At 40.3% G+C, this 22,723-nt stretch overlaps 1 protein-coding gene across 4 annotated transcripts in view; it reads left to right on the plus strand.

The window, feature by feature from the left end:
- LOC109102771 (A-kinase anchor protein SPHKAP) overlaps positions 1–22,723 on the plus strand; it is a 117,807-nt gene that overhangs the window by 90,645 nt on the left and 4,439 nt on the right. For 3 of the 4 annotated variants that reach the window (XM_042743486.1, XM_042743485.1, XM_042743487.1), the window contains 7 exons: positions 9,920–9,979; positions 11,451–11,588; positions 11,685–11,943; positions 12,617–15,965; positions 16,645–16,821; positions 20,161–20,244; positions 20,658–20,704. In XM_042743486.1, coding sequence (XP_042599420.1) covers positions 9,920–9,979; positions 11,451–11,588; positions 11,685–11,943; positions 12,617–15,965; positions 16,645–16,821; positions 20,161–20,244; positions 20,658–20,704 — 4,114 coding nt within the window. The remainder of the gene's footprint in view (positions 1–9,919; positions 9,980–11,450; positions 11,589–11,684; positions 11,944–12,616; positions 15,966–16,644; positions 16,822–20,160; positions 20,245–20,657; positions 20,705–22,723) is intronic. The other variant, XM_042743488.1, reaches the window with a different exon arrangement.

Raw genomic sequence — 22,723 nt, forward strand, 5'->3', positions numbered from 1 at the left:
GTGCAAAACCATTTAGTTTTCGTTATTAAATTGCAATATTTCAATAGGTGTAGCATTATTTTTTATGTATAAATTCTCATTCTGAAACATGTCCTTAAATAACATTCAAAACCCGACCTAGTTCAGCTGGTAAGCAGTTTTAGACGCGTCCGCGGTAACAGTGTGCAACTTTGAAGAGAAAACACAACTACAGCATCACTTCCTGTGCTCATTTTTCCTTGCCCTAAGCAACAATCAAAAATTTCATGAAATGGAAAGATTCCTCTTTAAACAAAACTGTAAAGCAAAATGAGATGTGAGAAAAGAACAGCCAGTTTCTCACAAGGATATCTGCGCCCGATTGTCAACAAAATGATAAAATTTCTAAGGATTTTAAGACGGGGCTTTAACTGGTTAATGGTTGCTGGCAGATCTCGCCTTCAGGATGTGACAGCCATGCGTGGTCATAACCACAGGCACAGATGTGAATGTGCTTCTTCAATGGGTGCCTAGTGAACCAAGGCTGGAGGCCTCAGGCGACGCTCACACACACAAACACACACACACACACACACACACACACACACACACACACATGTATGTCAAAACCAGGAGAACCTGAGCACTCGGTCTGTCAAGGTGCTCTGATGACTTCAAATGACAGGACACATCACATATTTGCCATTGGACAGGAGGGTGTGTCTGCTTTTTCACTCCTTCCATGCCCCATTTAGAGGCTCAGTGGATGTGAAAGCGCAGATCGGTGTGTGTGAACCCACTCAGTCGGAAATGATAAAGAGCACGTCTGCTCTGTTCCAGTAGTGCAATATGGCAACATCTCAAAACAACATCTTTCCACTCCCATGATCCCCAGCTTTGTTCTTTTATCCGCTTCTCTCCATCCCTTTCTATTATTTTCATCTCTCTCTCTCTCTCTTTCTCTATCTCAGTGGTGTAGCGAGCGGCGAGGTGGCGGCGCGTCCCAGCGGAGGTAATTTTTAGCCACGGTGGCGAGAGTCTGCCATCTCCCCTCTGATGATAATGGGTGAAATGAGTTTGTCCTTGGCAAGGACGACGCTCAGCCATCTCTGTCCTTCCATCCCTGTCTCGATATCTCATTCCTACAAATTCCTCCCCCACTCTTTCTCGGCCTCTTTTCCAAGCTTGTTTTTCTCTCTCTCCCATCTGTCTTGCCGTCTCCCACTCCAGTGAAGAGTGAAACGTTCTAAGTTGTGAGCTGACCTCTCTAACCCAGCAATTTTGAGGACTCGTGCAGTGTGTGCATAAGTGAGACAGTGACAGATCGCCTGAACTAGGGTTGTCATATCATCAAAATTTCAATGATAAAATTATGGGCAGAAAAGTGGACTGCAATCAATAGAACCAAGATACAACTAAACAGTGCTGTAGGTATCTAATAGCAGTATGAAATTGAAAGAAATCAAATGTTCAAAAGCATTACCTGAATTACTGGTGTAGTCTTCATTGTTTATTATTAAGTAAAAAAAAAAAAAAAATGAGTTATATACTAACGCTTAAAAGTTTGGGGTCTGTAAGTCTTATCTAACTACTATCCCAAATTTTGAGAAGTAGTATAAAGATTAAAGCTGCTGATGTCTTCCAGGTTTTTTTTTTTTTTTTTTTCTTTCTTTTTTCTATTGTTGCTTTAAATACACAATAATCCTGCAGGTATTTTAGTATTGGTGTCCCATTGCAAATTGTTTTTTAACATACTGAACATGCATAAATAATTCTTGTGTGCATTTAGAAAAAATATTGATGTCAGAGATGCATAATGATCATCCTTATGTTATTAACTGGTATGTGTCAAGAGAAATTCAGTGTATTAATGGATGTGTTTTGGTATACATTATTTGATAATTTACAAATTATTATATATAATTATTATATTTATATGATGGATACATTTAGACTTATATATTTAGTTAATTCTACACACACTGTGTGACCTACACTCTTTCATGACCATGTGTGCTTAATGAATAATAAATGAAAAGTTGATGTGCCACATGATGGCAGCGATCCAGACATACACGTGAGAGCAGTGGCACCTGATTTGGAAGCGCAGATTGGAGGAATGGACCAGTAAAATGAACAGTTTTAGAACAGAAGTCAATAATGAAAGTGCTATTGCGTTCATCCAGTAGACAAATTAATATGTGTTGGTTTTGAGTTGGGATGTTAATTAGAACACAATTTATATAGGGCTGAAAAATAAATTATTCTCACAGCAGGCAGAATGAGTTTGGGACTCCTTAACAGATATTGTTTTCCCTTCATCAGTATCTTAATTATTAAAGTTTGGAGTTTCTGAAGGCAAACAGCACAAATATTACACAGGAGGAAAATAACTGAGAGACTTTAAAGTTCATGATTCTACTTTTTAAATTAACCATAGTTTTGTAAAGTTTTAACCATGATAAACACATGCATTGATACTCATTACTATAGTTGGAGATAAGTAGTATAGTTTCAATAAAACAAATATTTATAAACAAATAAATACAGTGGTCATGGTAATCTAAAGTTAAGTGGTTTAGGTTTGTCAATCCCAATTAAACAAACCTAAACCAGTTAATTAAGGTCTTTTTGTTCAGGATTGGAGTAAAGTATTGTAATATAAGTCACCCAAATCGGATCAAGGCTGTTGCACAGTATAGAGCACGATGGAGGACGCTTGTTTTGATAACCTGTGCCCCACTTGGTGTTCAAAGGATAAGGAGCTTTTACACCTTTATTTATTTTATATATATATATATATATATATATATATATATATATATATATATATATATAGTAGTGTAGAATTAAAGTGGAATGACCACTACATTCGTTTTGCTTTTGCCGGGACAGCTATAAAGACACAATAAGCCCACGGAGTGAACTTGTCAATCCATCTTGAATGACGCAGAGGAACACAAACAGGTGAACACTGACCAATTAGAGGACAGCTTCACTCACACGTGACTTGCATAAACACAATTTTGCCTTGTGGAAGCGAACCGAACCAAAAGAAAATGCAACATTGCAACATTAATTAATCCTTGTTTCGGAACGATTTACAGGTCTGAAAGCACCCTTAGTTTAACTACACATGCATGGTAAGTGTTGGGTAAAAATGGTGTTTTAAAAACACTTTCAAATCTATGTTGATGCCTGTTTTCTCTTGCCTTCTTTACAAATGTTGCCCTGGAGTGTCGGGGCTGTTAGTATTTAAGTACACAATCATTTGGTGTTTCTGCTCAGGTTTGTAACAGATCTTTCTAAAATGTGACAGTTTAGTCGCAGTCTGGTGCCCTGTGATTGGGATGTAGTATTACAGCAAATGACCAGGATGTGAAAAGTATTTCAAACTAGGCCTACTCAATTTGTAGTCTGTGAGACTTTAACAGGACATGATTGCACCCACAGAAATCTCTGCTGATTTCCACAGGATTGAAACCTTCACCATTCTCAAAGTTCTGTGCATTCCCATCCTTTATGTGTTTATTTATAAAACATTCTGGACAATTTGATTATACAGCTATGCTTATCACATATTACAACATATAAATCCATTCCATGGAATTACACAGATATTCTCCTAAAGTCAGCCTAGAAAATGCACAATAAAAAAAACTGCAGATTTCATCTGGGTCTGGTAATATTTTTTTTTATACTGGGATTTACACTGACAGCCAGAAACCATCTTATTTGGAGAATGTAGTAGAGTAGGCTATTAGAAACACATTAATCCTGTATAGTAGGATGCTTAAAAAAAGATTACAATGTAATTGCATGACACTGTAAGTTCTAAGCACATCAAAACATAAATATATTTTAAGAGTTTGGAGCAATATATCCTAAATTAAAGCAAATTAAATTCCCCAGGGGGGTATAAAAAACTCAAATAATTAAGGTGGATAAACAAGTTTAATTGTTTTTGTGCATCTTTATGAATGTTCATTGGATAAACAAGCCTGAGCAAAGTGGTAGTATGTTGCTTATGCACATTTTGTAACACTTTCAATATTAGTAAAATGCGTTTAATCCGATGGATGTGAATTTGACAAAGTATTATTACATTGGTTGTTGTAAGTATTGTGGCAGTTTGAGTATTAATGTTCAGTGAGTGACATTAAAATAACATTAAAATAATGTACCACCTACATTAAATCCTACCTTAGCTTTTTTCTTCAAATCTTTGGTCTCTTTTATATTCACTTGTGTTTATTGTGACTTATACCCAACCACATCAGTAGTGTAATGCTGTACCAGGTGTGCTACTGACCAATTCTACTACATTGTAAATACCATACATATGGAGCTGGTTATGTGATGCAAGGAACCACATGAAAATGAATATTTATTAATCAATAAGCTGCCCCTTTAAAGGGGTCATGACAGATTTTTTTTTATTATTTTAATATGTTCCTTGAGGTTGACACACTTTGCCTAAAGTCGAGGAGGGAGGAACGAGGAAACCAGAAATGCACAGAACAATCTTCTTTTGTGCCGCGGTGGAGCCGGAACGACAGAGGACTGAGGTGGAGACGGGGGGAAGAAACTGGGTGATGGGGGCAGAGGGACGGTGGGTCGAGGTGGTGCTAGAGGAGTGGAGTCCCGAAGCGCAGGATGGTCGACGCCAGACCAAGGCGGAGCCGGAGGGACGAGGGAGCCAGGTGGAGCTTGTGGACTGCTGGGCCACAACGCAGAGGATGGAGCTAGGAGCCATAGTGGAGCCGAAAGGTCAATGGGCCGAGGCCTCGGAGGCTGGAGGCGTAAGTGAGGGAGACTCCGACCACTGCGATGAGGGAGGATGGCAGTCCCACGGGGCTTGCACCACAACGATGGTGGGCTGAGGGCGAACAGAGGGGCTGCCAGACGACAGCGGTAGAGGAGGCTGGAGTGGGTGGGAGGGCGGGCATTTACGAGGAGCGGGAACTAGAGGGCACATTCTAGGAGCAGGCACCGGAGGACACTTTCTAGGAGCGGGCACTGGAGAACACTTTCTAGGAGCGGGCACTGGAGGGCACATTCTAGGAGCAGGCACTGGAGGACACTTTCTAGGAGCAAGCACTGGAGAATCAGAAGCCCCCTCAGGGCTGGACGAGGGAACCATGGATGAAGGAGGGCTGTATGGGACCAGCGGAGACAACAGAGAGAGGAGAGGGGGCAATTTGATCTCCAGATCAGATTCCCAGTCAGTGAGATCCTCCTCCTCGTTTTGGCCCTTTTGCCGCGCCATACTCAGCTCACCCTCAGTCGTGATGGAGGGGGTGGAGCTCCACTCTGTACTCACACCATCCACAGCTTGCTCCCTCGTGGTGGGCACTGTCGTCGGCTCTCGCACATGGTCTGAAGGGTTGGGCTCAACTTTCAGGGCGATCCTCTGCTCAGTCGCTTGGCCTTGCACTGGCTCGCGGATCGTGGCATGAAATGGCTCTCCATCATTGGTGGGCTCAGGCTGATGCTCTGTACCGTGGGGAGATGGTGGGCTGGGCTCTGGGTCACGAGTGGCTCTGGCGAGATTATCCACAGGGCAGATGGTGAGTGGCGATCTATTTCTTGCCAGAACCCACTCCACAAAGGTGGTGAAATCCTCTCAGGGACCTTCCTTGGACGACGGCACACTGCATGCAATGTTTAGGCTCGCATCGTAGAAAGCACAGAGCGTGTCGTCGGGGTAGCTGGTGGTGTGAGCTATGAGCGTGAACAGTCTTGTGTGGTCTCCGAGAGATCAGCTCCCCTGCTCCAGCAGGAAGAGGAGGTACTCGGGGCAAAGAAGGGGATTCATACACAATGGAAAGAAAAAACACTGATAGAAAATACACAGAAACAAAACGGAGGGGAGACACGCAATTTAAACTGTTCGTGGTCTGAGATTTTGTCACACTTTGCCTGAAGTCGAGGAGTGAGGAACGAGGAAACCAGGAATGTATGGAACAATCTTCTTTTAATTCAGTAATCCACAGGAATACACAGGGCAGACAGAAGCACAGGAAACACAGAGGTAGATGTACAATCTCTGACAAACACAAACTGAAGGGACTGGGGCAAATGAACACAGGATAATTGGGAGGACACAGGTGCCAGGAATGACTAATTAAAAGGGAACACAGCACACATGGAGAGTAAAAACATAACGAAATGAGTCCACGGGCATGACAGAGGTTTACTCTTAATGTAAATCAAGTTTTTTGCACAAAAAACAACAAATAAATATGTGAAAAACTGTTTATTTTCAACCCTCATTCTGAACCTTTCTCTAAAATGACCTGTTTTTAAGGGCGTGTCCTTTAAGGCTTCCCAGTAATCAGTAATCATTAATCACAATTTACTTACGGTTTGTTATGCAGCTGCAGTCAGATCGAGTACCACTTCATCTTTCAACAAATGTTTCTTTTGTGAACTCTCCATGACACTGTGCCTCGTTTACAAAACAAAATGCTCCGATCAATCCTCTGACACGATCCGGGATACCATTAAAAATAAACTATCCACTTTTTCCATACGCTGATATCTTTCTGACATCTGTACAAAGACTCGAACGAGCTGTTTGAACCAAATGCGGTTAAAATGAATGTTCTTTCACTCCATTTGTCCTGTTGATAGACTCAAGCGCAAATCAAGTGAAAATATCATTAACACAGTATGAACAGTAGACATCAATGGAAAGTTCTCACCATGATACACAAACAAATGTGTGGTGTGTGTCTGTGTGAGAGACAGAGGGAGACAGAGAGAGAGCATCCAGTATGTGGTGTTTAAGTACACTGAAGTAAATGGATGTTATAGTGTGATACAGAAATTCAGACAGATGGGCAATCGGACGAGATGTGCAAGTATACAAGAATGAGCGAGCGGGAGGATTGTGTTCTGTATTGCGTTAGTGAGATGCAAATTTCCACTCTGCATAAACAGTCTAATTCAGGCTCAGCTGTTCACTCCCGCTTTGTCTCACGTCCTCCCTACCTTTTCCAGTTTCATTTAATACTGTATACTCATTTAATGAGTAAAATCATTACCATAACATCGCTATAGTCACCTGAAGCATCCATCTAAACCTTAAAAACTTTAGTAACCTCCTCTACTAGTCATTCTGTAACTGTATATCACATTATATTTATATGAATCAGTTTTGTTCACTTGTCGGTGATACGATATGTTTATTGTCATTTTCAGAATGAGAACTTGTGTTCAGAATGTTCTGATCAGGTTTATTTTAGTATCACTAAGAAACTTATATTTTTATGATTATTTTGAAATAGTTTTAATGTTTATATTTATCATTTTATTTTTAATTGTTATGTTTTAGTAAAGTAAAGTTTTAGTAATTTAGTGTTGTGTTTTTGCCCTTTTTAATAGTTTTAATGTAGTAGTATTTTTTTTTCAGTTTGTTATTTTAGTACATCAAGTTCAACTAAATTTATTATACTGAAAATAAGAAATGTTGCCTGGGCAACAAGATAAAATTATAGTTTTTAGTTACCTAAAATAACCCTGTTTCAGAGATTACAGTTTATTATTAGTGGTGCTAAAGCAAGAATCACTGTTATTTTTTCTATTTCTTGGATTTGTAACTTGTGGACATGAATGACACCTGAAATCAGGGTCAAAAAGGACTTTATTGCCAACATAACTAGGCATAAATATTTTTCCAAACATGATTTTGCATTATATTTTTAATAATATGCTTAAATCCTTATTAAAAAAAAAGTTTTTCCTTTCATGTTAATGACAAATAGCAGCTATTGTGTCACTTGCTGCATCTCATACGAGCTAATTTCCTTTCTGTGAATGGTACCAGGCAACTACTCAGAACACCCTAACAGTCACCTAGCAAAGTCTTAGCAACCATTCAGAATGATCGCAAACCAGCACCTTAATATCACGGCAGCGTCTTTTGCAAGCACAATGCTTATAAAAAAAATTAAAAAAAATCTAATTAGACCTACCATTTATTTTAAGAATGCACATTATGTATTTTTTATTTATTTATTTGTTTACTAGCCGTGTGTGTCAGAAAAAGGCAGTGACTGAGCCACCTATCAGGACCACAGAACATTAATGGTGCCATCTGACAGCTGAGACACTCCAAACCTCCAGCGCAAGATCAGTTTCTTATATGAATATGACAGTTCAGGACAATTATGGCAGTTTACTCTCTCTCTCTCTCTCTCTCTCTCATATCATCTGTCTTTCAATGGCAGATGCACTCCTCAGGCCAGAACTATTAACACATTCATACACTTAGTTAGGGCTGTGCAAATAATCAAATTCAATTATCATGTGCATCTCATCAGTAAAGCCGGTTCTGTGATTAGTAGTAAATCTCTATCACCTGCTTTCAAATGGAGCAGCATTTACCGGCATCTACCCATGTATCCCCTGCAATAATGAACGCGATATTGTGTAGCTTGTCTGTGAACTACGGCTCTGTGTAGTAAATGCCGCTCCATTTGAAAGCAGGTAATGGAGATTTACTACTAATCAAAGAACCGGCTTTACTGACGAGATGTGTATGATAATCGAATTCAATTATTTGCACAGGCCTACACTTGGTATATAAACCCTTATGGATGCACTAGATCATTTACTGTTGCATTAAGTACTAGCAGCTGGAATAAGAGAGATGAAGTGCTACGTCTATGGTACCTGAGGGTAAAATCCATCCTCGCTCAGAGAAACCTACAGATTCCAAAGACATTTGTCACTAATGTGATCTTAAGTGTCTTAAGTGAAGAGTGAAAGAAGAGCTCTTTCACTCACACACACACACATCCACAAGGACACATTTGAAACAAACATGCAACTAGCGACATGATATGCTTTTAAGATATCGATGAGTCATCAGAATCAGTAAGGTGCAGCCTCTGGGTGTGTGTGTGTGTGTGTGTATGTGTGTGTGTGTGTGAGAGAGAGAGAGAGTCAATGTGCTCACATTAAAGAACCAATTAAAACTAGAATGATGTGAGATGAGCAGATGAATAAGGGAGTGAAAAAGCTTTGTTTAACAGTAAAGAGTGATAAATAAGCGTTAAGTGCTGTTTCTCGTGTGTAAAGATTAGAGAAAGAGACAAAGGTTTTTATGTGCAATGGCTTAAAGTTACCCAACCTTTTGGCATTCTAAACCTGTATGCTTTTTTTAGTCAGTGGAACACAAAAGAAAAATCTTTTCCATACAATGCCAGATCATAGTGACACAAACCTGACAAAAAAGCACCATAAAATTACCATAAAAGTGGTCCATGTGAGTCGTGCACTGTATTCCAAGTCTTCTGAAGCTCAACGGTAGCTTTGTGAGAGGAAAAGACTAACATTTAAAGGGGTAATTCACCTCTGGCAAGATGGGCTTTTAATCAAACTTGGCTGTCTATGCAGCACATTTTTTTTAAATTGGTGTTACATGACCAAATGAAACAGAGAAAAACAGCAGTGCCGGATCCATTTGTCAATGGTTGGGTATACAAAAATAGGGATGTTTGATCTGTGGTTATAACGAAAGCCCTGGAGCTTACAAAAAATGATTCTGAGTCATCCAGTGGACCATTTTTCTGACAAATGTGCAAATAACATAGCAATACAATACACATTTTGCATTTACATATACTGTACTACTGACATTCTAACAATACAAAACTGGTTGAAAATCTGTGAACTTGTCCTTTAAGTCTTTATTCATTACATTCAGTGCAAATGTGGCACTTTTAGGCAACGCTGCAGGAGATTTGACATGTTGTAAATGAAAGTGATGAATATGTGGAATGAAAAATGACATGTAATAGCTGCGACAGATGAGAAGATTTTCAGTGCTACTGTTGTGTGTGCTCCTGTGTGTATTTTTGGTACACTGTGTTTGTGCGCTAAAGCACAAGTACAGATATTTTACTTTTCAGGTATGTGCTTATTTCTCTAAGCTCAGCCTCTTTCTTTCCAGATCTGCTTCGTAAACCTGGACAGACATACTGCTGAACGGCATGACGACAGCTATGTTAAGGTGGGTTGAGATTATCCTTCCTTTCTTTAAAGATGATGAAGAAGTGGGTTTGATTCCCAGGGAATGCATATACTACTATAAAAAAAAAATGCTTGCTGTTGATGAAAGCATCTGCAAATTTTTAAACAATTACTAATAAATAGTCTAGTGTTTTGTCATTCCCAGTAGACTTTTTCATTAATATCCAAATAAATATCCATTTCCCTCTACTAGGGGTGTAGCTATTAACAAAATTCACAGTTTTGTTTGATACGACACAGTGGTGTCACAGTTCGGTATGTTCTGTATTGGGGTAATTGGTTACGTCGCAATGTTGGAAATTTTTGTTTTTTATAGTGTTGAGGGGTGATTGTTTATATCACAAACAAGCAACATGCAAACTTTAAGCAAGAGTTATGCCTGTAAATGTCTTAATCTCAGTCAATTCACTATACAGAAAGTGAACGTAAAAACGGAAATACAGAGTAATGACGGCGCTTTCAGCATCTTTTTTGTCTCGAGCAAGAGACCGTATGATATTCATGTTACATGATTTCCCTTTTTTTATGTAGAAAGGGCGACAGCGCACCACATTAAAAGAAATGAACATTCATGTTTTAATAACCACTGGCCAAATTCAAAAACTAAACTAAAATTAAATCATCTTTGAGAGCAAGGGGGGCCCCTGGTGTTTCGGGGCCCTGCGCAGCTCTATAATTCATTGTATAGACCTGTTTTAAAATACCTGTTTTTGGTTTTTTTTTATTGAGTTTTTTAAATATTTTGATTGATGTTTTGTTATATTGACTGATCTTTTGTTATTTTGTAATTATTTAGGTTATTTTTTATTTTTTTTTTGGTTTATTAATTGTAGTAACTTCACAATAATAATAATAGGCCTAATAAAAATTATAATGTAACAGGCCTACATTAATTGGAAATGCCAAATATCTTAATATTGCCAACAATTGATGTTTTTGACAATATCTCTGGTTATCGTCGATACAAGATCATCTTCTTTAGATGAACCCCAGCAAGGGGAGTTTATCGTGGGGCCTTTTGCAGTGCATGCCCTGCGTGTCTGTCTGCTAACGTTGTGCCACTAGAAGACAGCAAGTTGCCTGTTACGTCGTTTGGGCTACTTTGTTGAGCACAGTGGCACTGAGAACATTATATTTGACACACGTTAAGCTGTTTTATTTTCCAAATATAATAGGATTAGTCCAACGAATCAAATCGTTTGGTTTGTAATGCGTGCCGGTTCAATAAGAATACATGTATCGTTGCACCTCTACCCTCTACCCTTCTCATTTCTAATTCATTTAAAGTTAATAACAAATATATGAATGTCTTTCATCATTTCCTAAGCATACGACATAAACAATGTTTCATCTAATTAAAAGGGAAATTAGAAACAATACAAATTACCAAGATAATGCAAGCAAAGACCCACATTTATGTGACTTGAATATTAGCATAAATTTCCCCACAGAAACTGGCCTCGGTGTGCCCAGAGCTGCCACGGTTAATTGAGTCTCTCGGAGTGCGGCAACCCAAAGAAAATGAGATTCTGCTTCTCAGCAGCCTAGAGTCACCGGACTCCTGCCAGCATGACCCCAGCCACCCACAGGTAGGATATGAATACAGACCGGAACATCTGACATAATTTTACAGCTTACAGTAAGCCTGGTTGAACTGTGTTTGTGTTTATGTATGTGTATCTCAGAGGCAGAAAACAGCGGATGTCTGTCTGGTGCATTGTTCCTGTGGGCGGCGCCCAACCCAAACCAACAGTGTCATTTTTGAGATCAACAAATTCCTGATTGGACTACAGTCAGGGCAAGAGAGGCAGAGGCATGGCCGATTGGCTGGTCAGCGGGCTGCTGAAGATGACACCAACCGCTCCGTGTCATCCATAGAAGAAGACTTCCTCACTGCCTCTGAACAGCTTGGGGAAGACAGCGAGGATGACCCATTCAGAAATGGTAAACTGTGCATCCAACTACCAGAAATCCAATTCCACCCAGAAGTCCAGTCATTGTAGTTCCATATCTTATCTTTTGTGTAGTATTTTCTATGTCCTTGCTGCTCGTATGTAATGAGAAAACTCAACTTCAGTGCAACTCTGGCATTTTCACTGCATCTTCCCTCCTGTCCACCTTGTGAATAGACTTAAAATTGCTTGAATTGTGGCTGAAAGAGCATTCAGCCATTTACGTTTTCTCGGTTTCTGTGAGCCTGCTTCGATAAGAGTGGCCCTATTTGGGGGACTGTTTGGGAGTGTTTTCACCCCAAGGTGAAAAAAAGCATATAAATAAAGTCTTTAGTTTTGCTTTTGGGAATAATTTGGATTCCGACTTTTGTCTAGGTTTCACTGCTTATAATAATCTGAACTGCAATCTGCTGTACTTATTAGATACAAAGTAACCAAGCAACAGCATGGCTGCACAAGAATATAGAGCAGTGAAACAACCCTGCAGTGAAACACCTAATCTTATATTAAAGAGACAAGATAAACTTCATTTATATGTGTATTAAATTTGACTTTTTGTATAGGATTGTGAAACTGTTTTCAAAGGCCTGGCTTTAATCTATTTCCTCTCTCTGTGCCCCCACCCCATTTCTCACCAACCCTGCCACATGTCTTTCTTTCTGCAGATTCTGAGATTTCTATCACGCCTGAGTCGGTTAAGGTGTTGAGAGCAGCCCACGCTCAAAGAAAGAGTGAAGTAGAGAGAGAGGATAGTGAGGACTCTGAGACCCTCTGCACCTCATCCAACTCCCAAAAGCTTTCAAGAACATATTCCGCCCCCTCAAGAGGCCCACCTGCTACCCCCAAAAAAGTCAGTCGTCACACCAGCGAGTCAGCCGGTCACTATGCTACCAATCTGGCTGAGTCAGTCCTGCAGGATGCTTTTATTCATTTGTCACAAGATGAACCTTCTTTTGTCACGGAGGCAGCAGTGAGTGTGTCCACCACCTCGCAGCACTCAAGTGATATAAGCCATTCCAGTGAAGAGCCACTGAGGGCTCGAGCCTGTTCTTTTGAACTTCCTAAAATCGTGATTGTCCAGAGTCCTGACAACAGTGAGGAGGTAACAGAGTGGCCAGAAGCTCGGTCACATGGGACATCAGTGCATGATAGTGGAAATAGGACCAAAACAATGCACAACTCGGCAATTGGACACGTCGCCAAGCCAGTGGAAATAGCTTTGGCATGTGCTGCGAGTGTCATTGGTACCATTACCACCCCTCAGGTCACAGAACAACTCACACTGGAGTCAGGAGAAGAAGATGAGTGTGAGGATGAAGAAAAAGAGACCGAGACCGAACAAGGGGAGTATTCATTTTCCTCTGCAGTATGTGGAATGTCTCAGGTCGCTGGAGCTGTAGCCGCAGTAGATCTAGCAGATGACTCTGGAGATAGTGACGACTCAACAGACATCTACTCTGCCTCTATAGGACTTCTGTCAGTTGCCCAAGCTTCAACTGCAGTGCCTCTCCACTGTAGCATTGCAGAGGGCACCAGCGTCGAGGCTTTCAGAGCCAATGTTGCTGAAGTTCTTCTCAGGGAAGCTTCAGCTGTACTCACACACAGACAAAGCTACTCAAGCATTGCAAACTTCCTTGAGACCACGCATAACAAAATAGTGAATGGCATCACAAATCCAAGAAGGCCCTATCAGGAACAACAGGATCTTGATAACTTTACCCAGGAAATATCAGATAATATATTTCAGTATGCCCTTGAGAAGGCTGAGAAGAGAAAAGAGCTTGAGGGTCCTGGCAAAGATGCCCCAAACATCGAGGGTTTCCTCTTGGATTGTGTGAATAATTTGCTCTTTGATATCTTGTGTGTAACATCAAGGAAAATCAGTGACATTTCAAACTATAACATGGGATCATGTGACAGGCAAGAAGGCAGCATCAGCTTTAGAGAGTATGAGGCTGATACCAAGTCTGGCAGAGAAGCATTGAGCCAATTACAGCATTTGATTGAGCCAAGTCAGACTTATAATAATGGCGAGAGGCGAAGCAGTGTGGAGAAGTTGTCTGCTATCATAGGGAAGAGAGAGAGAGAGCAAAAGCAAGTACAGGAAGAGAGAGAAATTGAGCCAAAACTGAAAGAACCCTACAGACTTACTCTGAACAGAGTAACTGCCACTATGGTCAAAGACCAGTCTGACATGGGCAGGAGTGACAAGAACGCGGACTCTGTGCTACCTTCAGCTGAAAGCTCACCACTTCACATGCCACGAGGGAGAGCAGGAGGAGAGAGCGAGACCAGGCAGCAGTCTTTATCGTCCTCTTCGGGAGCTCTTGTGGCACTTAAAATGGATTCATGTGAGTCCAAAACTCCTGTCACATGCTTCGCTGATGACTTGGCGACCACGGTGGTCTCCATGGCTACAGAGCTGGCAGCGATATGCCTGGAGAACTCCAGTGGAAAGCAGCCGTGGTTCTGCGCCTTAAAGGGTGGTTCGGAAGGTCCAGAGGGACTGCTTCTGCCCTGCCGCACAGCCGCAGTACTCCGCCGGAAAGAGACACAAAATGGCACCGCAGTCACCAAGAAACATAGACCTCCACGTCTCAGTGAAATCAAACGTAAAACTGAAGAACAGCCTGAGCTCATGGAGCGACTGGTCAACCGTGTCGTGGACGAAACTATCAATCTAGACGAACCTACCACCTCTGATCCATTTGCACTCTTTGCGTCAGAGGTCACAGCTAGGATAATGAACTGCCCGGAATTAAGTGTGGTGGACACTTCCAAATCTGGCCAGTCGGCTCGCAGCCGCCTGCAGTGTGAGAGATGGAGCAGCAGGGGGAAAGCGTCAAGCTACGAGAGCATTCCAGAGGAGGACGCAGATCCCTCCGGGACAGCAAACACTTTGGGACCGGGAAACAGGCTTGGGCATAATTTAAGCAGAGGTAGCTCTATCTCCAAGCAGTCCAGCTGTGAGAGCATTACGGATGAGTTTTCTCGGTTCATGGTGAACCAGATGGAGACAGAAGGTCGAGGGTTTGACCTTCTGCTGGACTACTATGCTGGGAAAAATGCCAGCAGCATCCTCGCAGCAGCTGTTCAGCAAGCTGCCAGTAAAAAAAATGGACACCTCAATGTGCGCACATCATCTTGTCTCTCTAAACAGTCTAGCACTGAGAGTATCACTGAAGAGTTTTATCGCTTCATGCTAAAAGACATGGACAAGGAGAACAAGGACTACAGTTTGACCAAGACCAAAGAGTGGAGTAATAGCCTATTACCCCCGTCCCCTAGAACCCCATTTTGTATCCGTCAGTCTTCTGTTCCTGACAGGCGATCCTCAGATTCCAGACTAACTGTAAACTCACCCATCAAGGCCAATTCATTTGATGGTTTTGCTCGAAATGTACACGGGGACTCGCTCAACATATATCCAACCAACTCTGTGTCATCAATGGGACTCTGCAAGTCTGATTCATGCTTGTATAAGCGTGGCCAAACGGACCAAATCACAGACATGCTGATTCATGAAACCTGGGCCAGCTCTATTGAGTCTCTAATGCGCAAGAATAAGATAATAGCGGAGCCCTCAGAGGACAGTGTGGAGCTCGATTCAGCAGATTCGCAGCCACATGTACAGCTCTTTGCTAACCGTCTAGCGGCAGACATCGTAGAGAGTGGCAAGTCCCTGCTTGGATGCCAGCAGGACGGCATTGTGGCTGCTTGTCGGCCACAAGTTACAGTTGGAGAAAGGAGACACGGCTTTAAGCATTCTCGTCGTGAAAATAGTGGAAACCGGCCAAGTGTAGAGCATCAAGAAAATTGTGGTAGCTCTCACAGTTCGTCCTGTGTGAGTCAAGCGTGGCGTGGACAGAGGGAGGTACCCTTGATCCACATTGAACCAGATCAAAGAGAAGAGACCTCAGAAGACAGGGGAAGGGTTTGGCCCCACCACACAGACGCATCCCATCAGATCCAGCCACAAAGTGGCAAAGAGAGTGAGACAGCAACCAAAAGCAGGTACATAAAATTACCCACATCATTTGTTTCAGAGGCTAAGCCTTAATTCTTACTCACAGCACAATGTGTGCGAGAGTGAAGTTGGTAAGAAAAATGAGAGAAGGATTGCACAAATGTTAAAGGTGTCATGAACTGCATTTTTCTTAAATTGTATTCTACCCTTATTCTAAGGGGGGCTGATGACGTAAGCACTGATCTGTGAAGGCAGTCTTGTGCTGATGAATTAATCTTTATTACGTAATGACTAGAAGGAAGTGCAAAATGAGACGTTTTGGCTTTCAATAAAAGTTTTTGGACTAACAAAGATGTTTCAAATCTTACAGTATTTTCGATATTACAGTGACTTCTTATAGATCATGGAGAATTCTCAATTCATGACCCCTTTTTCAGAAGGTAACACAAAATATTTTGCTTCATGTATTGTCACATGTGGTGTTTATAAATCCAAACAGCACATCTCGGTAAAGGGGTTCTCCTCTGTAACACCCATTTTTACCTACACTGCTAAACAAAAAATAGAGAAATATAGATTGACATTATACCTATGTTCCCTTGATTTTTCTTTTCTTGGCCCAGGCTCTGGACAGTGAAAGATGCTTTGGGGCAAAATTTGTGAAATTAGAATTACTTGCTCATTGTGACACTGCAGTTTTGCCGTGTGTCCTTTTTCCCCCCTCAGCAGTGACAAAGACAGGGCCTCCTCAGTGGCCACAGCACCCTCTGCAGGTGTGGAGGTGGAGCGACGCTCTCTCAGCGCTAGCAGTGAGGAAAGTGGCTCAGGCAGCTGGGCCCAGATTGCCCCTGAAGATGACCCCCAGGAGGAGACCACCAGTAGCTTTATCCAGCTAAGCGAGGGGTCAGTCTTCCAGTAGACCAGGGGTCACCACACTCGGTCCTGGAGGGCTGGTGTCCTGCAGTGTTTAGCTCCAACTTGCCTCAACACACCTGCCTTGAAGTTCCAAGTATACCAAGCAAGACCTTGATTAGCTGGTTCAGGTGTGCTTGATTAGTGTTGGAGCTAAACTCTGCAGGATACTGGCCCTCCAGGAACAAGTTTGGTGAACCATGCAGTAGACCATCATGCCTTGCTGGACAGTGTGGCTTCTCCATTTGGCTTTTCATTAAGCTACATGTGTTAGATGCAATCCTTGACAGCACTGTGCAAGTCCAGAGCGCAGTGTAGCACCCATTTGTGAGCCTGCTTTCCTCATCTTTAAAGTAGCAATTTATTAAATTAGAGCTCCAAAGAAAGTTAAGCATTAAAGCACTTACTTTGCCCTCACTGTATAACTAATATACCAGTTTTGACATATCTTAATTGATATTAATGTGATGTGGTTTGTGTGATCAGTCCTCAGCCAGATGGTGTTGTCTTTAAAGTCTGTAGCCATTTCCCTTAATTTACTGTCTAGCACACAAATGCACAGACACAGTGATACAGAATCAGACATTATGGCTTAAAGAGACATGCGAAAAAAAAAAAAAAAAAAAAAAAAAAAAAAAAGACGTTCATGTCATTCCTGTTATGTATCACTTTTTGAGCTCTGTAAGTTTAAGAAAATGAATATGATGATGTTGTAATTTATAGTTTATACCAGACTTTCAGTAGTGCTCTCCCTGCGCCGAGGCACTTAAAAAACTTTATTAATTTTAACTTATTTACACAATGGCAAGAAAATGATTTAGGGATATCTAATGGAACAGAAGGGTGGAAATATAGTCAATTTAGAATTAGATTACATGAGGCTGTCAGCTTTGTTCATTTGGGTTCATCTTTTGAAATCCTGATTGTATTATGTAGTAATTTTATTAACCAACATCAAATCCTTTGCTGATACATTATAATCAAGTGATTTTTCCCATAAAATTTAATGTCACTTTGTGGAAGATAATGTCATAAAGAACTGTTTTAGTTAATGGGATATTGCAAAAGTGGAAGCAAAGTTGATGACATAGATAAAACAAGCTAATAGCAATATTGGGCAGAAAAAAAATGCTGAAAATGTTTTATTTTAAACGTTTTGATCAGAGAAGTTAAAAATATGAAGAAGCACTTGACATTTGTCTTAATAAACTGCTATTTTTTCATGTTATTTACAGTATATGGGGATAATTGCAACATCTGCTCAAATCAGAAAAACAATTCTTTTAAACCAGGGTTATTGTAGTTAACTAAAATTTATATTTTAATAACCATTAACCATTATTTCAGCATTAAAATATAAAATATACATATATAAAAGTATTATTATTTCAGGGAGTTGTCAAGGTAGCAGTTCTCATTTTCATTTAGTTTAGTTTAACTTGTTCTAACTTGAACTAAAAAGAAATACATTTTAGATATTAAAAATAAATAACTAATAAATATGACAAAAAACACAACTAAAACTTTAATCAAAATTAAAATGAAAAATGCAATAAAAACTAAATCTAAATATTGTAATTTAAGCATATAATAAAGCTATATAGAACTATGATTATAAAACTATTATAGTACCTTAGTGAAACTAAAACAGCACTGATTTAAACTTAATTGTGATACTACAATTTCTATCTCCAAATTGCGAGTTTACTATTTTATGCTGTGTATTAAGGTTGAGAGAGACATGAAAATATTCTGCATAACAGGAGTGACCCATTTTTCACATCTGATTATTTCCTTACACACACACACACACACACGTGTAAACACACTCTAAGCCAGTGCCTGAGATAGTGTAACTCTCTGAAGTGAGAGAGATTCCATTTTCGAGTCTAGTCCAGCACAGCTGTGTGAGTAAACGGCTCTGACAGCATGACTGGAGTCTGGAGCAGAGCTCTCACCCAGAGACTCTACATCAGTGTTCAAAGTCCTGACAGGATGTGCCTCACACTGACAGGCAGGTGCCATATGTCACATCCTGTTGACTCTAGAATGAAAAGGATGTAATGGGTGTGTGAGTCCCTCTTGCTGATTGAATCGTGCCCAGCCTGCCACGCTCACCGACGCTTCCTAACCTGTGCCAACTCAACGCCATCCCCACTTACCCGAGTCTGGGTATCTGGCAATCGGCCTCCATCTGGCTTTAACCCCCACTTCATTGTCTTTCCACCCTGTCAGGGGGAAAGGTTACGCTCTGCTTGTTCATTGGGCTGTTGCTGGTACAGGCACAGGTGGCTCACGTTCATAGTCATCAGCTGGTAGTGAGTTGCCAGTGATGCCCATGCTAATGAATCTCATGCCAGTGTTCATGCCTATTCGCTCTATTCCAAGCCCCGCTGCAGTCCACGGCTTAGTGATCATCGCTGAGAAAATTAGTAGCTTCTGCATTGTTCACACTCTTACAGATCCAACCAGAGTAAGCACAAGAGAAAGAGCACCAGTCAAAATTTGGAAAAATTAGGACTTTTTGATGTTGCTGAAGGAAGCCAATGATGCATTTATTTGATCAATAAAAATTGTAATATTGTGGAACATTATTATAATTTAAAAGAACTGCTTTCTATTTGAATATATTTTAAAATGTATTGATTTTCCTGGGATGCAAAGCTGAATTTTCTGCATCATTACTCCAGACTTCAGTGTCACATGATCCTGCAGAAATCAGCTGATTTGCTGCTTGAGAAACATTTTTGATTATTATCAATGTTAAAACAGTTGCAGTACAGATGCAGTGCCATTCAAAAGTTTGAGGTAAGCAAGCTTTAATAATACAAAAAAAAACTTTTATTCAGCCTGGATGCATTAAATTGACCAAAACTGACACTAAAGTTTTTTTAAATAAATGTTGTTCTTTAGAATTTTCTACTCATCAAGAAGTTCTGTTCTGAAGAAATGTGTCATGATTTCCACAAAAAAATATTAAATGGCAACGTTTTCAACATAATGCAAATAAATTATTAATAATTGAGTAGTAAATGCTAAGCATATTCGTGTTACACTGAAGTCTGGAGCAATGATGGTAAACTTCAGCTTTGCATCACAGGAATAAATAATATTTTAAAATACATTCAAATACAAAACAGTTCTTTTGAATTGTAATAATATTTCACAATTTTATTGTTTTAACTGTTTTAACTGTATTTTAATCAAATAAATGCAACTTTGAAAAGCTTTAAAAGCATTAAAAAATTAAAAAGTCATAATTATTCCATACCTTTGACTGGTAGCGTTTGTGGACACGTTTATCTTTTTATGTGCATGTGTGTGTTTCAGAAATGGGAACAGCAGCGCTTCTAGTCTGGGATTTGCAGACCTGGAGGGCTTTCTAGACTACTCTATCTCCAGCAACCTAATCAGGTATCCAACAGCAACACACTAACCGCAGCACACTAAGAAATACTCGAGCTAATGGCTGTTAAGCGCTCTTCCATAACCCAGAGCACTGTCCAAATCCTCACGTCTGCAGCTCCCCTCGTGAGGATACGGCCACAGTTAGAAGATGAGAAATTTAAGTCATCACATTCTGTCATATTAGAGCGATAGCTGCTTCTACAAGTATGTAAATGTGCTGTTTGCTGTGTCTGGGAACTGTCTCAAACATGGGCAGTTCTAATGGGCTTTGTCGCCAAAAGCCTTCAGTCATTTACTATTTTGAGCTCTTATTAGATGAGTGCAATATAGTCACAGTCCCTGAGAGGCTCCGTGAGGTGACTGGAACACAGCCAGCATTGCTCTATACAGCATGATAATGATAGTGTCTCTGTTTGCAGCGAGGACAGAGAGAGGAAGGCGTCACACTGTCAGGATCAGACGGACGGTGAGTGAACCAGCCCTCTACATGCACGCATACATATTTGAATGAAAGATCATTCATCTCTGGAGCTTCACGACTGTGTTTGGAATTAAAAGGAAATCATGCTATTGCTGCTCTTCACACTTCTGCGCTAATGTATTCAGTCTGAAGCCGTTTGCGTTTCTCATTTTCTGGCAGTTTGATCTTTTATATAAATGTTACATGTTGTTCTCGAGAGTGAACTTCATGTTATTTCTCAGTGAATGAGGATTTTTCGATTTTTAAGGGGCACTGGAGGCTCACTTGGTGCCCTCGATGAGATACTTTTTCAACTTTAGTTGTTCCTCATGCAAATTGTGATGTAGGATAGTCTCTAGAACTCGATTTTGGGAGTTATTGAATGTAATTATTCAAATGCACTTGGCTCTGAAGTCTGAGGGGGCAGTGTGAGTGGGCAGGATGCTTCTGAGCCAAAACTTAGCATGTTGGACCGCAGGAACAAACAAACAAACATTGCAATAAGCTGCAAGATTAATCAAAACACAACCAACATTGTAAAAATGCAAAATAAATAAAGTGAAGTGTGGCATTGTGTTCCTTTACACATGAGCAGCTCGTGATCTGCTGGTGTTTGGCTCGGTTCACAGGAAATGCTGCTCTACATGAATCCATCTCTACATCAGCTTTGAGTTTGGGTCATTTAACATGCATTTGGGAACACAACATGCGCCAACCATCTTTCCATATATGAGAAGCACTTAAACCATAAACCAGCAGTTGTCAACAAAGAGAAGCTTCAAGAGCTTCCTGCAGTTTTCTGCCAAAAGAAAAGCTTGATGGTTAAACATTTGAAAACGAAGAAAGACATTGTAATTTTTCACTTAAAGAAAATAGTATTATTATATAATTTTTCTTAAATACTTTATTATGACAATCAAATGTTAAGATAGTAAGTAATTATAAAATATTAATAATTATTTTTCTTGTTGTTGTCATATTATGAAGTCCTACAAACAAGGACAGAAAACTTGGAGGTTTTTTAATTGCACTTTAAATCACAATTTTTAAAAGACAACATTTTTATGACACGAATGAGCATGTCTGAAAGGATTTTAAAGAGATCGCATTTTTATGGCATTTATAATTATTTGCAAATACTTTAATGAGCAGATCTCATATTTCCCATAAAGACTGAACATCACCAAATTTAATTTAAAAAGATTGGTTTGTGAGGAAAAGCCTTTTATTTAAAAGTCAGATTGTAAAATGCACAAAAGAGTATGGTCAGAATTGTTTTATTTTTTATTATTTATTGGGGAACTAGTCTAATTTTTTATTAATGTCTAAGGATAGACCATTGAAAACCTCTTATCTTTTTTACTGATCATCTCAATTTCTACTGTTCTGTTTCTTGGTCTCTACCTATCATTGTGCAGCAATAGCAAAGCATTAGACTCAGTGCACATGTTCTTTATTTGATTTTCCAAGCGCCAGAAATTAAACTTACAGTACCTCACACATGCAAACGGTTTAAAATAGTTGTGCTTATTATAGTTTTAAAGATTGCAAGCACAAATGTGGTACTGTTATAATTCCTCTGATCCTACTCGTGACCTTGATACATTTGTCTCTCTGTTGTTCGTGTGATTGGCCTTTAATCTTTGACCTCCTCTATCTGGGTAACATCACAATACATGAGCTCTGCGTACAGTCTGTCTTACTGAGCAGCGTTGCTTGCCCTCTGCCCCTCATCACTCAGTGTGCTTCTAACGTTTGGCAGACGGACAGATGCTCTCGAGCAGAGAGAGAGAAAGCTAAAGAGACTTTTGTATTGCCAGCACAAACTCACACCTCACAAATGACTCATTCACATGCAGGAGAACAAAAGAGACGTTCAGACACAGGAGCTGTCAGGCAAAGCATCATCCTGCTGGGATGAGGAGAGGGTGTTAAAATGGGAAGATGTGTGAAAGAGCAAGAAAACAGAGGACAGATTCATTTTGGAACAGATTTTTGCGGTTTTGGAGCGCTGAGGAGGAGGAT

Source organism: Cyprinus carpio, chromosome B18 (assembly GCF_018340385.1).
Source record: "Cyprinus carpio isolate SPL01 chromosome B18, ASM1834038v1, whole genome shotgun sequence".
NCBI lineage: Eukaryota > Metazoa > Chordata > Actinopteri > Cypriniformes > Cyprinidae > Cyprinus > Cyprinus carpio.